The sequence below is a fragment of the Triturus cristatus genome, chromosome 5_1, assembly GCF_964204655.1.
Source record: "Triturus cristatus chromosome 5_1, aTriCri1.1, whole genome shotgun sequence".
Classification (NCBI taxonomy): Eukaryota; Metazoa; Chordata; class Amphibia; order Caudata; family Salamandridae; genus Triturus; species Triturus cristatus.
The window spans coordinates 587,209,800-587,229,819 of NC_140587.1; the positions used below are offsets into that span (position 1 = coordinate 587,209,800).

The following is a 20,020-nucleotide window of genomic DNA, read 5'->3' on the forward strand; positions in this document are numbered from 1 at the left end:
TGAGGCAAGATGGTCATTTTCACGGCCGCCACTCTGCCCAACAACGAGAGAGTATTGCGGTCCCACCGAGCCAATTCCTCCCGGCTCTTCCTTCCCAAAGCGGTGTAATTAGCTGCCGTCATAGCGGGCAGGGTGGGGGCCCGCTGGATCCCCAGATAGGGCACTGGGTCCTTTGACCAGACTATCGGGACTTGACGCTGCAAGAGGGTTCTGGTCGCCGACGCGAGTGAGAGATCCAGGGCAACGGACTTCCCCATATTCATCTTGAATCCTGCCACCGCCGCGAAGGTAGTCAATTCCTCAATACAGGCCGGCAGGGCTGGAAGTGGATCCTCCAAAGAGAAGATCACGTCATCAGCATATAAGCTAACTGCATGATAAAAACCGCCCATTTTCACTCCCTTTACCGCCGGGTTATTCCTTAGTCGCTGTGCGAATGGCTCCATATACAAGGCGTAGAGTAAAGGCGACAACGGGCATCCCTGTCGCGTGCCTCTTTCAATTTTAAAACACCCGGAGCTACATCCATTTACCCTCACCACCGCGGTCGGGGATCGGTAACAATTGAATATCATGTTGCGGAATTTGTCCCTCAGCCCCACCTTCTCCAGCACCTGCTCTAGGTACGGCCAGTGCACTCGGTCAAACGCTTTTTCGGCGTCCACCACCATCAACATTCTCTCACCCCGGATCCGTGACGCTTTCTCTATAATATGTGTAATCCGTTTGGTGTTGTCCACCGTTTGCCTCCCCGGAACGAAGCCTGCCTGATCCGGGTCGATAAGCCCCGGCAAGAGGGGGGCCAAGCGAGCTGCCAGAATCCCCGTGTAGAGTTTGAGGTCGACATTCAAGAGGGATATCGGCCTGTAAGAGCCGCATTGCAATCTGTCCTTCCCCGGTTTAGGGATGACCGTCCGCGACGCCCGCAACAGGTCCGGCGGCATGGCCCCCGGCTCCGCAAAGGTGTTAAAGAGGCGTGTGAGTATCGGTGCGAGTGTTGCGCAAAACGTTTTATAGAAGAGGGACGTGAAGCCATCCGGTCCCGGGGATTTCCCGTACTTGAGATTGGCAATGGTGAAGATAACCTCCTCTACCCGTATGTCCCTGTCCAGACTCTCAGCCTGCAGAGGTGTCAGTGATGGCAGAGAGACAGAGTCTAGGTACCTGTGCGTTGCGGGCGCATCGGGGGGGGGGGTCCCCCGGCGTACAGATCGGCGTAGTACTTGCGGAAGACGTCCGCGATGAGGGCGTCCTCCGTAACTGTCGACCCTGTGGTGTCGGTAAGTATCTTCACCCGGTGTTTCTGTCTCGCTACTAGGCCTACTCGCCAACAGTCGGCCGCACCTGTCTCCCCCCGTGTAATAGGCGTGCTTGAGACGGAGCGCTGCGTATTCTGCGCGATCCATATCCAGAGCCACCAGGGTCTTTCTCGCCCCCTGGAGTTGCCGCCAAATCCGGGGGGCCCCCGTCCGGCGATGCATGTGCTCTAGTTCACGGACCTTCTGTGTGAGTTCCTCTTTTATTCCGTCTTTGCGCGTTATCCGCAGCTGAGATCGCGATGAATTCCCCTCGTAGTACCGCTTTCAAAGCAGCCCACTGAGTCGCCTTGGAGGTCTCCGGGGTCTCATTGTGGGATTGGTATTCCTGAATCGCAGCCGTCACCTGCTTGATAACGTCCCCTCTGTGTAGTAAGGTGTCCCGTAGACTCCACACCCGGGGGGCATGGGTAACCGGCGGCAATGAAAAGGTAGCCGTCACCGAGGCGTGGTCCGACATGGAGATTACCCCTAATTCCGCTGTTGTAGCGAAGTCACAGACAGGCCCGGTGACCAAAAGGTGGTCTAGCCGTGCATACGTTTTATGTGCGTGTGAGTAATAAGAATAGTCCCGTTCTGCAGGGTGCAGGCGACGCCAAAGGTCTAGCAAGTCCATGTCTGCCAGCTGAGCCCTGCACCCCGCCGAGAACTCCCCCGCCTGCGGTGAACGTTGGGCGGATCTATCAAGTGCCGAATCAAAGACCAAATTGAAGTCACCCCCTAAGATAATGTGCCTGTCTGGGGTAGCCGTGACTTCCCCTAATGCAAAACTAAGAAAACGTTCTTGCCCTGCATTCGGACTGTATAAGGACCTAATCGTAAAGGAGAGACCTGCCACCCGGAATCTATAGACCAAGAGTCTACCTTTCTGTTCCGCTTGTTTATGGAGAACTTCTCCCCGAAAGCGCCGAGCTACCAGTATCGCCACCCCTGCTGTTTTAGTGTTACATGAGGAAAAGAACTGTGTAGGAAATGTGGAAGAGCGCAGCCTAGAACAGTCTTGGGGTAGGAGGTGCGTTTCCTGCAGGAGACAAATATCCGCCTGAGTGCTTTCTAATAAGGATAGTACCGCACGCCTTTTAGTCAGGTTGTTGAGGCCCCGCACATTAAGCGTAACTATTTTAAGGGTTGTGGGCGTCATGTGGAAAGATGGGTGTGCCCGCGCAGATCCCCCAAGGACCCGTACACTATATCATTGGTTTCGCAATCTTGGCCATAATGTAGGTCACGCACTGGACGATTCACCCCTCTCCCCCTGGCCCCCTGTCTCCCGTCTCCCGCCCTCCCTCCCTGTCCCCTCCCAACCCCACAGAACCCCCGCCACCCCCCAGCCTACCCCTCGGCAACGAGCCATCAGCATTGAGTCCCTTCCCTCCTGTACAACTCCCGGGTCCTCATTGTCCAAGTCTGTTCCCCAAGGGAACAAGTCTTTGGTAAAGCCCTCCAGTGGACGTTCAGCCACCTTTTCTCCCCTCGCCAGCCCCCTCCCCCCCCCCCCCCCCCCCCCCCCCAGCCCCCAAACCTGCAAGTTGAAGTTGGCTGTTGTGATCCCCCCCGGAGCGTTCCTACGCTGTCAGCGCACTGTCGCTGGAGCCGGTGTTCTCGGCCACCTCCGATACCGCGTTGGCCATACTAGCCCTGATGGTGGGTGAGTCCGGACGCGTCGGCCGATCCCGGGAGCGCCGCCCGGCCACCCGTCGCCATCCGTCCCCTCTTGAGCGCCCCCGGCGCTGCGAGGCTGTATCATCCTCCATAGCTGTAAGGCCCAGGACCCCGCACGTTTCCTGCATGGAGCGTAGTTGGTGCAAGATTCCATTCCACCAGAAGATAAGTCTAAAGGTGTGGCCCCAGGCATAGGGTGTTCCGTGTTCTTTCAGGAAGTCTGTGGCTATTTTGAAGGCTGTTCGTTTCTGGAGCGTAATAGCTGACAAGTCCTGGTATAATGCCACCGGATGTCCCCGGAAGGTCAGGGGCTGCCGCTTCCGTGCTTCCGCCATGATTCGCTCTTTAAGTGGGTAGTCCGGGAGGTAGGCCAGAATGTCCGGGGTGGCATCGATGCCCTCCGTTGCGCCCCCACTCGATGCGCCCTGTCTATTCGGTTGGGAAACTCCCCCGGCTCCCCCAGGACCTCCCGAAACAAGTCTCTCGTAGCCTGCTACGTCCGTTCCCTCCTCTGTAGATGGGACTCCGCGAACCCGTACGTTGTTTCGCTGAGACCTGTTTTCTAGGTCTTCGGCATGTGCCTGGAGATCAATCTGTTGGTCCCTGAGTCGCAACACCTCCTGTTGTAGCTGTTCGAATTCCTCATCTCTCCTTTGGCCTGCATCTTCCACCGTGGCTACCTGTTCACCCAGGCCGTCCACCTCTCGCCGCATCTCCCGCACTTCACTGGCCACTTCTTTCTTCAGGGCTTGGAAATCCTCCCTGAGGGATCCGAAGAGGGACTCCATAAAGGACCTGGTGAGCGGAGGCTCCCCACCGTCTGAGGCCGGTGCGCTGCCAGAGGTGTGTGGCGACTGCTGCCCCTTATCCACTCTTTGCGGGTGCCGGCCCAGGAGTTCGGGGAGAGTGCGCTCCCCCTTCCTCCCTCCTTTACTGCCCGCCATGGTCGCGGGGCCGGGATGCGAATCGGGGCTTCTGTGCCGCAGGTCCTCCGCCGGGTCCCCCGTCCAGGCTCTGCGCCCCCGCACCCCTCCAGCCGCGCCACTTCGTCCCTGTCCTCGTGGCCTTCTCCTCTGTCTTCCAGGAGCGCCGTGTCTGGGGCACGTCACCCGGCCGCCGGAGGCTCTTGCGCTGGGAGCCAGAAGGTGACCAGCGCCCACCAGGCCACCCCCTCTCAAGCCGTCGCTCGGTAGATCCTGGCTGTGGCCGGGGCCGCGCTCCCTGCTCAGTCCGCCCCCGTTGTGCCTCGAGTCCACCCCGGTTCTCTCTCCGGCCACGACTTCGTGCTCACTCCTGCCGCTATGCAGCCTCCACTACTCGAGGACTCCCCGTCTGTAGGCAGAGGCAGTGGGTCCCCCAGTCAATCCTCAGTCCCGGCCGAACCCCCGCATCGCCTGTCCAGTACTGGGGGGGGGGGGGGAGGCGGGGGCGGGGAAGGGAGCCGCCCCGACCGCTACCTCTTCTGGGTGCCAACCGACCACTCCAGCTCGCCTCGTGTAAGTCCGCAGTGGCACCCTCCGCCCCCGGTGCTCTGTGGCGCAGCTCCTCTCCGGCCGTCTCCGGTGCGGTTGGGCTCCTCTCCGGCATCGCCGTTCTCCTACGGCGGCAGCTCGTCCTAGGCGCGGGCGCCGCTGGTGATCCCAATTGTCCTCTGTCTCCCGGGGGGGGGGCCCTCCAAAGCTCCGGGAGGGCGCCGAGCAGCGCGGCCCGGCCCGGGAGTCGGTCACCACCGCGGTGCACAGCCCTGAGTTCCCGTACTTGCTCCAGAACGCTGCGGTGATCCAGGGGCCTCGCGCTCGAGTCACAGCGCCACGTGCAATATCTTCCCGGGGCTAGCCTGAAGTAGGGCGTGTGCTCTCCGGAGCCGGGTCACCCCTCTGTTTGCCGCTGATGATGCGGTCACCCCGCCAGGTCCATCGCCGTCCCCTGCGGTCGAGTTCCGGCCGTACCACCGCTGAGCAGAGGGCCGCCTCGTTGGGCCCGGGCACTCGCATAGTCACGCGTCCGTGCGTGCCCTCTCTAAGTCCGGCTTGGTGCTCCGCCCCCCTCCGGCGTTGCCCTCCCGATGATCCGGAGGGTGCCGTCGGTGCTTTTGAAGCGCTCCGAGCAGCCTCGTGCAGTGCTTCGCCGGTTCCGCTGCCACTTCTCCTGCAGCGCAGGGGTAGAATCTGCGCTAGAGTCCAGTCCGGGGGCTCAGAGGATCGGGAGCCGGTCGAGGAGACGTCCGCTCACTTCGCCATCTTGGCCACGCCCCCTAAAAGATAACTTAAACTTGGAAAAAAGACAGGTGACAATTGCGGTGTGTTAAACTATAGTGTAATTTTTAAGGACCTTTTGTATTCCATTTTTACAAAGAATAATATGAAACTTTTTATGCATTCTAAATTGTTATCAAAAACGCTGAATGTTTATTTCAAAATAAATAAAAAAAAAATTTTAAAAACACGACGAAGCAGCATAATGCAACTGTTTGCTACATAAAAAAAAATGTGGGCCTTATTCTTAAAGTTGCAAAACTGCACCCACAGGTCTATAAACTTGCATTCGTGCAAAATTTACATCTGTCAGGAATTTCTTACAGTTTACACCAGTAAGTCTGGAAACTTGGAACAGTTGCTTGTTTCCGGGTATGCGCCTAGCACACATTTTATAAATTCCATTTTTGATTGAGAAAATATACAAATGCCTATTTTTACATTGTAAAATCTGTTGGGTAAGAACAAATTCATTTGGTAAATTTTATTTTTCCCCCTACGGAGGGTAAAAAGACCTCCTCCCCTTCAGCCCCCAATCCCACCAGCAGCGAGACACTTCCTTACCTCCACATTCTTTTACGAGGGGTGAGGTCCCTTCACATCCTGGAAAAACATATACTCCTTCCCTTGTTAGGAGTAAAATAATTACCTTTTCTAGGTTGGAGCGGGGTTGGTGAATACCCTAAAACATGCATGTTTGTGAGTCTGCTCAACCTGACAGTTCATTCCAGCCCTGAAATCACCTTTCCTGCCTGCTTTCAGTACATGTGACCAGATTCCCTTGCATGAAAATCTTCATGCTTTGAAACTCATTGAGTGCAAAATTAATTCTTGCATGTGCATGCCCAGCTTACACACCTAAATAGTTGAGAATTGGGCCCATAACATTTTAACTCTAATATCACACAGTTCATCTTTTTAAAATGTAAATGTGAAGTTGTAGATTTAGATCTCACCATTGTTAGCCACTGAAACTTATTTGCCCAAGAATCGCACAGTGTCGCCAAGTGCAGAAGGTCAGACTGAGCTGTCTTGTTGAGCCTCAGTTGCAACCTGGGTACTGCACCACAAGTATGACCTGGCTTTGTAACATTTTGTGAAATCAAGTGAATGCATAGTAATTCACAATACTCTTCCTCAAACTGAAGGAAGAAGTAGTCGAAGCCCTTGGTGTAGCTCAGATATGCCACTACTGGACTTAAATACATGATGGGAGCAATAGAGGATTTTGGCATAGTTTTGAGACTGCAGATTAATTTCTTCAAAGCCTTTTGTGCTTCTGATGTGACTCGCTCAAATTCAATGCACCAAGAATACTTCAGCTTCCCTGCAAGGATGGGGGAATTAGAAGTCCACATTACAAACTCTGTTTTATTAAACCACTGCAGTGGGTGGGCTGGTGGTTTGCAGAGTTTTCTCCAGCGTAGCTGCAACTGGTGAATCCAGAGATTTGGTTAAATGGTATTGCTACTGTGCCAAAGTGAGTAGGGCGAAGGCTCCGTCCGTTTCTTGAAGTGGTTAAGTACTACTGGGTGAAACTCCTATGCAGGAAAAACGTGAGTGCGCATGCGCATTTTGAATGCCAATGATGGCATTAGTCTAATTAGAACCCAGTAATGGGGAGGACTCCCCCCTCTGGCATCCCGACTCTAGAATGCCTGTATGAATCTGCTACCTTTTCAACTTTACTAAGACCTGATGGGATACCATCCTGCATTGACAAGGTACTTACTGTGATGCAGCAGATTGGTGGGACACCCTTAGCTCACCGCAAGGGGGTAATGTCATCATAGAGCCTAGGAGTGTGGAATTTTATAAAACCTCTACTTGGCCATGGGATGCTTCCGAAATCTACTTGCACTGTAAAAAGTCACGTATACCTTTGTGAGGTGACAAATTGTGTCTGTGTTCTCATTATGTCAGGGCTCTGATACTATAATCTGTGATTAAGCTAGAGCTCAGATGATATCATACTTGGATTCTAGCAAGACTTTCCACACATCTACATACGGGGATGGAAGTAAGTGGGAAATGGTAGTTCCAGAATTGGAATGCTTTGAGCCTGTGCACACCCATAAACCTATATGTTTAAAGGTAATCCCCAATTCCTCTTCAATCTCTTTCCACTTTGGAAAAGGTTGGAAATGTACTTCTAACAAGGACCGGAGTAACACTTTTTTAACATAGGAAAAAGGGGGTGTAGGAAAAATGGATGTGCAGTCGTACAGATTTTCTCATGAACAGATATACGGTTTAATAGTATTGACATAGTTTCCTGGCCCTTCCAAATGTTAACTGTTACAGCGAAGCAGTGGGCTATGTGCTGCATATCCAAGAATTGTGTATGGCTTAAGTAATGTAAGATTCAAGTTACAAATGACAATAGACAATATTATGTAATGCTGCTCACCATACAAATGTCCTGCTACCACAGACGTAACACCAGTGATCAGAGACATCAATAGAATATCAATCGAGTTTGTAAAGCGCATCTACTCACCCATGTTGGTCTCGGGCGCTGGGGGGGGGGTTGAGGAGACAAGGATTGGTGATCCGTCTGGGCATGGCGGTTCAGTCGATGAGCCAGGTCTTGAGGTCCTTCCTGAATTGGGTCAGCGACTGGGATTGCCTGAGGTGGAGGGGCATGGTTGTTCCAGGTCTTGGTGGGGAGTTAGGAGAATGATCTCCCGCCAGTTCTGGTCTTTTGAATCCGTGGGATGGTGGCCAGGGCAAGTTTGGCCGAGCAAAGTTTTCTGGTGGGTAAGTGGAATGAGAGATGGTGGTTCATGTACTCTGATCCTTCATCGTGGAGAGCTTTGTAGGCATGTCATGTAATGGCATAGGAATATGATTGCATGATGTCCAGTAGCAATCATTTATACATGTTTTGCATTGTGATTTATCGTTGGTGAACTTTATAGAACAGTGTCCAGTTTCGATGTCCGTAAAATTACACAGGTTACAGCAGACATGTTTCGTTTTATAGATGATTTAAATACTTTGCTTTTATTGTCTGTGTGGATTGGATCACTTTATGATGTAACTGGATTGTGATACAAGAGTGTCTTCATTTTGCTGTTCTCACCGCACAGAAGTGAATGAAATGACGCCTCTACTGAAATGCAAATTTAGTGTGCGTCAAGTTGAGTTAAGCGTTATAGTAGGGTAGAGGGTATTACATACATAGGTAAGAGGGGAAAAAAAACAAAGACTAACAGTAATGGAGTCACTACGAAGGCACGCTTTATCGATTTTTGTCACTTGAATGGCACATGTGCTTGCATACTTTTTTTTTTATTCTAAGACGAGATTAAAATTTAAAGGAAATCCGAGGCAGAGAAGACAGCAAAACAGCTGTTCTGAGAAGTGAGTAGTTGACAAGACGGTACAGGTGAAGAGTTCCTGATATCTGGGCCAAATACCGACCTAGCAAGGCTACCTATACTGACCCATCCATCCATCAATGATGATTTTGGAAACCATGTAAATCTTAAGTGGGTACACGAAGTGAAGTTTGATGGGTAAAGCTTCACCATTTAGCAGCCTAATGTGAACAAAGACTTAAACTGGTGCAATAAATCTGGTAAAATGATTGGAATACACTTGGGCTAGAATGACTTTTAAAAGTCTGGAGCACAATCTTATTACCCTCCAAGTTTGCATTCAGGGCTCTGTGGAGCCCAAAACTCAAACACTCATGAAAACCTACCTCTTGAAACAAATCTGTGGCAACGATGGTAAATAGTCCAAAATTCTTATACGGAGTGTTTAATATAGTATTTGAATGTTCATTTAGGCAGCAATCATTTAGTCTTAAGTTAATGTTTTTGTACATTGTTTTCAATATGCTTGCATTTTTATCCTTGGAAAAGAACAACCTTAGTTCACTATTTTTAAACAAAAGTATGTTTCTGCATAAACATCATGTCAATGTAATCTAATATTTTGTTGTACTCTGTTAAATGTAAGATTCTGTGCAGTGTAATAAATTCTTTAAGTCTAAGGTTCTAATGGTTTCTTATTTAATTCTTTACAGAGACGAGGGGCAATTTCATATGACAGCTCGGATCAAACTGCATTGTACATTCGTATGTTGGGTAAGCCTATGCATTGGAATAGTTTTCTCTCAATTTTATTTTATCTTGCATAATGTTCACTTCTTTTTCAGTTTGATTTTTTTGTTTTTTTTTGTTTCACTCTTACCCTTATATTTGTGAATTCCAGTCCATGACTACATATATCACCATTTTGATCAAACACAGCTTGCCTTGAGTTTATGCTGTGATTTCATTAAGTTGCATCTATATTGACAAACCTGTTTAGTCATAAAAATGATTGTCCTTCTGCTTAAAATAAGTGGAACTCCTGTTTCTGCAATCAATTTACTGTTATTAATATTAAGTCATACTTCTGAATGATGACTGGAAATCGATACTTTAAGAGGAGCAATTAGATATTCAGACTTCTGTTTAAAAAATAAAATAAAAATATTTAATTTTATTGGTTTTCTTATAACGTTCAACTACCAGACACACCAATGCAGTATAACATTACACTCAGTTCACTTTGTTGACAGGTGATCATTGTCATCAATTCCCAACGTGGCAGACAGTAGATAAACACAATTAGTAGCCCAGCATATCCCAGGTTACATCAGGTATTATTTAAGACCATAGTTATACATGTCCTCTGAGGAATAGCACGTTGGAATGTATAACCTATGTATACTAAACTGAAGTACTGTGGTCAACGGAACAGCTGTTGGGCTCAGTGTGTCACCTGTTGCGTTGGGGGATTAATTTGCAGTAAAGTTCGGTCTGCGTGCTACAATATGTAATGTCCCCTTTCCACTGCGAGATCGTGGGTAATGGTCCCCGAGACCAATTGATCGCCACACTACGTCTAGCCATGGGCAGACCCATATCAAACGTCGCACCTCTTTGGGTATTGGCTTAGAATAGCCCTATAATGCTAGTGTTGGGTCAGGCTCAAGGGCTAACTTAGTAATGTGACTTAATTCCTTAATTACAGCTACCCAGAACGACGAAATGCCTGGACAGGTCCAGGCTAGGTGAAGGAAGTCGGCTATTTGCGCCCAGCAGTGGTCGCATGCCCCGCTATCCCTTAACCCATGTCTATGCAGCCTATCAGGGGTAATGTATACCCTGTTTAAGTATTTAAAGTGCACCAGTCGGTGTCTACCGTTAAGGGAGATACATTTAGTACTTGTGCAGCAATAGGTCCCCATATCATCATCTAGATCTATCGCCAGATCTCGCTGCCATGCTAAGCGGGCCTTAGTGTAATGGTGCACCCTATGTGCCATGGATATGCTGTAGAGTTTGGCGACCACGCGCCTCGGATGTTGCGCGTACAATGTGTGTGAAAGCCAGTATCTCCGGAGGCTCAAGATACTCCTCCCCAAGCAATTCTCTCAGCGCTGCGCATGTTCTGTGAAACAGGAATTGTGTCAAGGTGGTGGGGCAAGGGTCAGTGTTGCTAAAGTCGTCCCATACTTTGCAGCCCCCCCCCCCCCCTTGAACAAGTTCCCTACTGTGTGTACTCTCAGAGTATTGAGTGCTCGTGTGACTCCTTCATCTGAAAGAAACACGTTAGTTAAATTCCTCACCTTAGAATATCCCCAGGCGTCAGAAAGATTTATGTAGCAATACCCCTTGCGCGTCACTAGGCGTCGTCTGCGGCTCCGTGTCAGTCGTCGGCGTCGTGCGCCGGAATGACGTCGTTGGAGTACTTAGACTCCGCCCTCGCGCGCTGACGTCAGTTCTTCTTTTTTCCGCGCCAGTAAGCGCTGATCCGGGAAGAGCTTACCCCTAGTCATTTTTTGACTAACTTTTATGCCTTTTTTGTCTATCGACTCGACTCTGGTGCCGGTAGGATGCCTGGTTTCAAAGCCTGGGACGCCTGTCATCGCCTGATGTCGGTGACGGATCACCATCGCCGGGGCCTTTATTGCCTGGGGGCCGACCATGAGTCGTGCCTCGATTGCCAGGCCTTGACGTCGAAAGCTAGGCGGGAGCGGTCCCGTAAGCTTCTCGAGCTTCGGCACTCAGCTCCGCGCTGCTCTCGGTCCCGGTCCAGGAGGAGGTCCAAGGACCGGTCGCGGAGCCGCAGCCATAGTCATTGCTCGTCTGGGTCTTCCGGTAAGTCGAAGCAGTCCAAGAGACGACATCGCTCTTCGGACTCCCCTCGCCGGTCGCGCGACTCGGCTGAGGGTCAGGGTGGTCCCACCACCGCGGCTCAGTCGGAGCGCGTCCGTCCCCCATACCCGCCGGTCCTTGGGACTGACGTGACTCCGGCGGTGGTCAGTGCCTTCCTCTTGGCCATGAGGGGCCTGGCTCCGCCGTCGACACCTGTTGTCGCGCCTTCAGGCCCCGCAGGTTCGACTGGGCGACCTTGCGTGCCGGCGGCTCCGGCGCCGTCGACGGCTCTGGCCCAGACACCTCCAGGCCTGGATCTCGGTCGGCGCCGGTCGACCTCACGACGCCTCCTCTGCCGACGCAGACACCGGTTTCACCCCCGGCGCCGGACAACGTCGTTCCCCAGTTTAGCCCCGGTCCGGGCCCGACACCGGCGCGGCCCTGCCCCGCTACCGGCGCCGATTGGTGAACGCTTCATCTACTGCCCGGCTCCGATCATTCCTCCTGTTTATCGGGAATCGGATGATGAGGGCGACTGTGAGGGGTCTGAAGACCCTATGGCCGCTCAGGCCCAACTTTCTCAGGACTGGGCAGAGGAATTGGGGGATGCCAGCTGTTGGACTTGGCCCTTCTGGCAGGTTCACCCCTGAACTTTTTGCTTTTTATTGGTGACTTGGTGATAGTGGTTTTCGGTTCCTGCGCACTTTCCCTGTGTCCCAGGGTAAAGTGCGTGCGCACTCTGAGTGCATGTGGTGAGATAGGCCTGCCCTCCCATAGGAATGCATGGGGAATGTATGTGTCCCTGGTAGTTCTTGATGCGTGGGGTGTGCAGGCTCGAGTTTGGTATGTGCGGACTCGTGGGATCGAATGCTTCGCAATGATGTATGATGCGTGATTGTGTCATGTGCGGAAGTGCCACTTCTAGAAGTGGGTACTTCTGTGTGCAGTGTGTCTGGCGTGTGATTGGTTGGAGCTGGTTGGTGAGCCTGGCTCCGGGAGTCTGGTTGGGTCTGCCCCAGTGGTGAGTGTGAGATTAGCATGCTGATGGCTGGGGAGGAGTGCACCTTGGACCTGAATAGGGCAGGGCTTTCCCCACACAATGCTGGCTCCGCCCCCTGTGGTGCGACTGACGACCCTAGCCCTGCCAGTGAATAGAGTGAGGGGCTGAGCACATCAAGGGTGCTCCCCAACCAGCTGTGACTGGTTTTCCCCCTCACCCTGAACCAAGAACAAAGGGTTTTAGTGTATAAAAATGGGGCTGTGTCCCCACAGAAACTGTTCTCTTGCAGGATCCACTTGAGGGGGGGCCTGCTGCTGCTGGGCGCCAGGAGAGACCGCCACTGGGGACTGCCTCCCTGCTGGAGGGCCCTGTGAGCTGGCTCTGGGCCCAGTCTTTGCCCCCCTGCTCTTGAAAGACTTTATGGCTGGACATTTTTGGCTTTGTAGCGCCTGGGAGCGCTCTTTGGACTTTATAGGGCTGGGCGCGCTGTTTGGGCTTTTATAGCGTGGTGAGCGCTTTATTTCAGGAAGCCGGTGCCCACCCGGCGTTTGCCCCGTCTTTGCTGATCCTGAGGACCCCTGGCAGGTGCCCACCCTGCCAGGGCCGTAGCTGTGCTCGTTGGCGGGTGCCCACCCCGCTTGTTGGCGTGACCTCCGAGGGAGCCCGCCCCCTCATCGCCGCGGTAGAGAGAACGAAGTTCACCGCCGCAGCCCGGAGTTCCCGGCCGCGTCATCCCCCTGCCGCGCTGTGATTAGTTCAGCGGGAGGGGGTGTGGCCCACGTGTTCACAGGCCCCGAGAGACGTCGTGCTGGGGAAGGGAGCAGGCGGGAGGCCACCCCGCGCTCCGGCGACCAGGAAGTGCGTACAAGAGGAGCGGAGTCCCCCGAGGACAGCCCGGTGAGTAGGGAAGGGCTTGGGGACTCCGCACGAGTACCGTGGGTGCCGGTCCTAGACCGGCTGAGCTTGCAGGCGGCCCCCGTCTCCGGCGCGGGCCCGTTGCTACCGAGAGCCTTGCTCCGCTCTCCAACGAATGGGGCAGTAGTGTTAGAGCCTGTGAGGCTCCAAACGGGGCGCATTGGTTTCTGAGCCCCGTGGCTCCGACGAAGGGGCGAAGTATTGAGGTCTCGAGCCCCGTGAGGCTGCCAGGTGAAACGAGGCATTTCTTTGGCACTCAGAGCGGTCCCGGAAGGCAGCGGGCCGCTCCAACGTTGGCCCCCACTGTGTATTTTAGAGCGCTGACGCTCCAACGTTGGGGGCGAGATTTTGTTAGAGTCCAGACGGACTCCGGGGCACATTGGTCTTGAGCCACGAAGGCTCTTGGGGACATATTGTTAGCAGAGCCCACGAAGGCTCCACGAGCGATGCGGATTCATGTCCCAGGGCATATTAGTGGTGCCCAGCATTCCTACAGCTGCCCAGCACTTAGTGGGCAGCTGCAACGTTTAGGTTGGGATATTTACGCTTTTGGCTTGCGCAGCTGGCGCAGCTGGCGCAGCCTGACTGGGACAGAGCGTCCTAGCCTGGACAAGGCCAGTTGGCCTAGGCACTGCCACAGTGGTGGCTAATGTGAGTTTGGCGTTAATGTCTCCCTTCCTGCACCTCTGAATGTGTTTATGCGTCATGTGCTTTGCTTTACACCGCTGAATGTATTTTATGCATCATGTGTTTCCCTTGTTCTACACCTCTGAATGTGATGCATCATGTGTAATGTGCGTTTACCCCTACAGGTATTGTGATACTTAGGTGGTTGTTTCTCTCCTAGTACAGGTGGTGCTAGGGAGCTCCTGACTCCCTGCGCAATATTTTCCTATGGTGGTTAGGGTTGCGTAGGTGGTACTTACCTGTTACCAGTAGTTACTGGTTGTGTGCTACATGTTCTATTTTTGTACTACGGTATTATTCCTATGTTCTAAAAGTGCTAATTCCTGACAGTGGTCCATGTGGCCATGTCCCCTGTACATATAATCCCTTGTAAATTCTGCCCGTGCCTGTTGGCACATTGTAGAGTGTGTTTTTATCTAATGTGTTTTGGTAATACAAAGGCTATTTTTATAGAATACCTTGTGTGGAGTTTCCTTTGTGGTGGGCCTTGGGTGTTGTTGCTGGGTGCGCGCGCAAACGCTTTACACATCGCCTCAGGTTTAAGCCTGACTGCTCGTGCCAAGCTACCAAGGGGATGAGCAGGGGTTATCTTTGGCGTGTAACTTCCTTGCCCTGACTAAAGTGGTGGTTTCTGCCTGACTTTGGCGCAAGCCTTAGCCAACCAGAAATCGCCATTTCTAACACCAGCGGTCTGGATACCTCCCTGGACGCTGGTTTCATCTCTCCTCCAACTGTGGCCTCGGAGAAGGGAGCAGCCTTTTCAGTGGTGCTGCGCAAGACGGCCGAAGCCGTAGGGCTGGAGTTGCCTGCTGTGGCCGTGAGGACTAACGTCCTCACAGAGGTCCTTCAACCGACAGCAAGCTCCACTGAGCCTCTGCTGCAGTTTAATGAGGCCCTCATTGACGTTCTGCAGGGCACTTGGTCCAAGCCCTCCACAGTCCCTCCTGTGGACCGGAACGTTGCCCGGCGCCACCGCCCTGCTCCGGGCGACCCCAGTTTCCTCTCCCAACCTCCCACCCGAGAGTCTGGTTATCCAGGCCTCAACCTCCCAATCCTCCTTCCCATCTGCTCCTCCGGATCGGGAATCCAAGAGGTTGGAACAGTTTGGCAAGAAACCGTGACTCGTCCCTGAGTTTGGGACTGCGGTCTTTAAATACCGCTTGTGGGATACGGTGGAGGACGTGCTGCCCTTGTGTCCGATGGAGGCCCGGACACGACTCGCTCAAGCACTTGCTGACGGTCGAGATGCAGCACGGCACGCTATACGGTGTGGACTTGACACCACGGGCTCGCTGGGTCGGGCGATTTCCACCACGGTGGCGCTTCGGCGTCACGCCTGGCTGAGGTCCACGTCCTTTTCGGGGGATGTCCAGAGTTCACTCATGGACATGCCCTTTGATGGCACTCGCCTTTTTGGTGAGAATGCGGGACAGTGCGCTGGCTCGGGCCAAGGACTCCCGGGCCACGGCCAAGTCCTTGGGTCTTTCGGCCCCACAGCTGCAAACTTCCGCCTTTCGTGGCCAAGGAAGGGGCGCCTCCTGATTCCGCCGAGGCAGTACTGGATGTCAACGTGCCGGTCAGTCCACATCCATTCCGGCAGCATCCGCCTCAAAGCCCTCCTAGTCCGAGCTTTCAGGCCCATTAAACGCCAGTGGGCGGCAGAGTTCGCCATCACCTGCTCCACTGGCGCTCCATCACGTCGGACAGGTGGGTGCTGCAAATCGTCCGAAGGGGCTACTCCCTCCCCTTCGAGACGACCCCTCCAGCCATGCCACCGCTGAACCACCGTATTTCGGGGGATCATTTGCATCTTCTACGAGAGGAAGTGTCGGCCCTCTTGGCCAAAGAGGCCGTCGAGCGTGTTCCTGGTCCAGAAGTAGGTCGTGGTTGTTATTCCCACTACTTTCTGGTTCCCAAGAAGGGCAAAGGGGGCCTACGCCCGATCTTGGACCTCAGGAGCATCAACGCCTTCCTCCGGAAAGACCGGTTCAAGATGCTCACTTTAGCTCAGGTTCTGGCTGCACTAGACCCTGGAGACTGGATGGTAGCGTTGGACTTGCAGGACGCTTATTTCCACATCCCCGTCCTGCCGGCCCACCGGCGTTACCTGCGGTTCACGGTGGGTCAGGAGCACTTTCAGTTCACCGTGCTCCCCTTCGGCCTCACCAGTGCCCCTCGGGTGTTCACGAAAGTGATGGCGGTGGTTGCAGCTCATCTGCGCAGATCAGGGGTTCCAGTCTTCCCCTATCTCGACGACTGGCTGTTGAAGGCGGGCTTGCCCCAGCAAGTCGTCTCCCACCTCCAGACTACGGCCGGCCTCCTGCACTCGCTGGGGTTCTCCATCAATGTGCCGAAGTCGCACCTGAGTCCCTCCCAGAAGCTCCTTTTCATTGGAGCGGTTCTCGACTCGGCGCAGATCCGGGTCTATCCGCCGTAACAGTGGGTCCGGGACATTCAGGCCCTGATTTCCATCTTCCGGCCTCTGTCCTGGGTTTCAGTCAGGTTGGTGCTGCGGCTTCTGGGGCTGATGGCCGCCTGCATCCTGTTGGTACCTCACGCCAGGTGGCGGATGCGGGCTCTGCAGTGGGACCTGAAGTTTCAGTGGGCCCAGCATCGAGGCAACCTGTCCGACCATGTCTTGATCTCGGAGGGCACTGCGAACCAGCTGCAGTGGTGGCTCACGAATCGCGATTGGGTCAGCGGCCGATCCCTCTCCCTACCTCAACCGGAGCATGTCGTAGTGATGGATGCGTCCCTCCTGGGATGGGAGGGCCATATGGGAGAGGCGGAGATCAGAGGACTCTGGTCTCCGGCAGAGACTCGGCTCCATATCAACCTATTGGAGCTGAGGGCAATCCTACTTGCACTAAAAGCCTTCCTTCCCTCTGCGCGGGGAAGTGTCGTGCAGGTGTTCACGGACAACACAATCGCCATGTGGTATTGCAACAAACAGGGCGGAGTGGGGTCGTGGACCCTTTGTCAGGAGGCTCTGCGCATCTGCACATGGCTGGAACATCAGGGCATCACCCTGGTGGTTCAACATCTGGTGGGCTCTCTGAACGCCAGAGCAGACTAACTCAGCCGCCGGTGCATGATGGATCACGAATGGCGTCTGAACTCAGACGTGGCGCAAGGTCTCTTTCTGCAGTGGGGAGAGCCTTGGTTAGATCTATTCGCCACCGAAGAGCACGCGCAATGTCAGCAGTTCTGCGCGTTGGAATTTCCAAGGCGGCACTCGCTCGGAGACGCTTTTCGTCACGAGTGGAGTTGCGGTCTGTTATACGCCTTTCCGCCTATACCACTTCTGCCCAGAGTGCTGAAGATCAGGTGCGACCGGGCCCAAGTCATCTTGGTGGCTACGGATTGGGCACGAAGGTACTGGTATCCTGAGCTACTCAGTATGTCCATCGATCCCCCGATACGACTGCCTCTTCAGGAGGACCTTCTGTTGCAGCAGGAGGGGACGGTCCTCCACCCGAACCTGTCCAGCCTCCACCTCCATGCGTGGAGATTGAGCGGCGACAGTTGATGCCATTTGACTTGCCTCCTGAAGTCTGTGATATCATTCTGACAGCCAGGCGTCCCTCCACAAAGACGGTATACGCCTGCCGGTGGAACAAATTTGTGGCATGGTGCACAGCAAAGGCTGTGGATCCCCTTTCTGCCCCTCTTTCTGAGGTTCTCCTCTTTCTTCTTTCTTTGGCCCAGCAGGGCTCTGCTCTGGGCACCTTGAAAGGTTATCTTTCTGCAATCTCTACTTTCTTAAGGCTTCCTGATCAGCCTTCTCTTTTCAAGTCCCCTGTTGTCTCCCGTTTTCTCAAGGGCATTACTCTTATGTTCCCTCCTGTTCCATTCGTAATGCCCGTGTGGGACTTGAACCTTGTTCTTACTTTTCTGATATGCGCTCCCTTTGAGCCCCTTCACAACTGTCCACTTCGTCTACTGACTCTGAAAACTGCCTTCCTGGTGGCTATCACCTCCACTAGGCGGGTGAGTGAGCTTCAGGCTCTGTCAGCTAAGCCTCCCTTCCTTTCGGTTCATCCGGATAAGGTTGTCCTCCGGACACGTCCTTCTTTTCTTCCTAAAGTCGTGACTCCCTTTCACATCGGGCAATCTGTCACGCTGCCCACCTTCTTTCCGCCTCCGCATCCTTCAAAAGATGAAGAGAGGCTCCACCATCTGGACCCAAAACGTGCGCTGTCCTTTTATTTGGACCGCACAAAACCGTTCCAGGTGGGCGACCAACTTTTTGTTGAATATGTAGGTGCTAAGAAGGGTAAAGCTGTGCACAAGCGGACTATCTCGCAATGGGTCTTGTTGTGTATTAAACTCTGCTATTCCTTGGCAAAAAAGGTCCCTCCTGTTGGGCTGAGAGCCCATTCCACCCGGGCCACAGCGGCGACAACTGCCCTGGGACGGGGAGTCCCCTTGCAGGACATCTGTCAGGCCGCGACGTGGGCTTCACTGCACATGTTCGCCAAGCACTATTGCCTGGACAGCCAAGTCCGAAGAGAAGGCCACTTTGGCCGTTCTGTTCTCCAGGACTTTCTGGTGTGATCTTGGTTCGCAGACCCACCTCCGGGGTTGGTATTGCTGGGGTATCTATTCTAAGGTGAGGAATCTAACTAACGTGTTTCTTTCAGATGAACAAGTTACTTACCTTAGGTAACGATGTATCTGTAAGAAACATTAGTTAGTTAGATTCCTCACCGACCCACCCAGCCTCCCCGTTCTGCGAACCGACATCTAGGGTTAAGGTTCTCCCTTTCTGGGCCCTAGATTTTTTGGCATCAGTGTCGGTCTCTTGCATGGCTCAGCGTCCCTGGCGCAGAAAGCTATGTATAAGAACTGATGTTAGTGCGCAAGGGCGGCGTCTAAGTACTCCGTCATTCCAGCGCACGACGCCGACGATGGACGCGGAGCCGCAGACGACACCTAGCGACGCGCAAGGGGTATTGCTACAAAAATCTTTCCGGATCCAGCCTGACGCCTGGGGATATTCTAAGGTGAGGAATCTAACTAACTAATGTTTCTTACAGATACATCGTTACCGAAGGTAAGTAACTTGTTCTTTAGGTCGAGCCTGACCCAGCGCTTGCGCTGGTCGGGCGGATACTTTAAGTAAGGAGGGCTTAAAAAAATGCTACCGCCGGCTACAGCATGCAGTGCATGTGCGCCGGCGCGCGCTTGCACTGCAGGCTGTGGCAGCTTTTTTCTTTGTAAAGAAATAGATGCTTGTTTCTATTTCTTTACCTTTGGTATAATCACGGCACCAGCGCTTTACTTTTAATGTTAAAAATAAAGCGCCGGTGCCGCGATTATAGCAAAAGTAAAGAAATCGAAACAAGCATCTATTTCTTTACAAAGAACAAGCATTGGCATAGCCAATAGGTCTCGCTTTTGGGACCTTATAAGTATTTATTTATGCAGCACAATTTCTTTGGTGCAACAATTGTTGCATGGCTAAACACTTACAAGGTCTCAAAGGCGAGACCTATTGGCTATGCCAATGCTTGTCTTTACAAGGTGCCAGCCAGGTGCACCAGTCCAGAGGGGCTTTCGGCGAGTACAATATGTCGCCCGCTTGTTGCTGCAGGAGATGGTGGCTGTCTGGAACAGCATTGCAGGCAGTGGAAGTGGTGCAGCCACCTCTGATTCTATCCTAAGGTGCCGAATGTCAGGAGAACCATGTATTCTGTAATCAAAATGTGGGCCTTCCAGACCTCTAATAGAATAAGGTAAAACTAGTATTTGCCACCTGACACGCGGTTGCTTGCCAGCCCATGCCAACCTAACCATCAGTGTTGTGAGGCGGTGAAAAAAGGTCCGCGGGATCACCATAGGAATATTCGTAAACAAAAATAGTAGCCTCTGCAACACTACCATTTTCATGATGGATATTCTGCCTAGCAATGACAGGGGCAGCTTAATCCATCTCTCCACGTCATTGTCTAACTTACTGAAGGTCGTCCCATAATTTTCCCTGAATACCGTCTGAGTCCGTGTTTATCCTTATGTCCAAATACC

At 53.1% G+C, this 20,020-nt stretch overlaps 1 protein-coding gene across 2 annotated transcripts in view; it reads left to right on the plus strand.

Moving 5' to 3' along the window:
* The window catches only part of PDE7A (phosphodiesterase 7A), a 1,104,576-nt gene that overhangs the window by 172,681 nt on the left and 911,875 nt on the right, over positions 1–20,020 (plus strand). For both annotated transcript variants that reach the window (XM_085605526.1, XM_085605527.1), the window contains exon 2: positions 9,270–9,330. In XM_085605526.1, the coding sequence (XP_085461652.1) occupies positions 9,270–9,330 (61 nt within the window). The remainder of the gene's footprint in view (positions 1–9,269; positions 9,331–20,020) is intronic.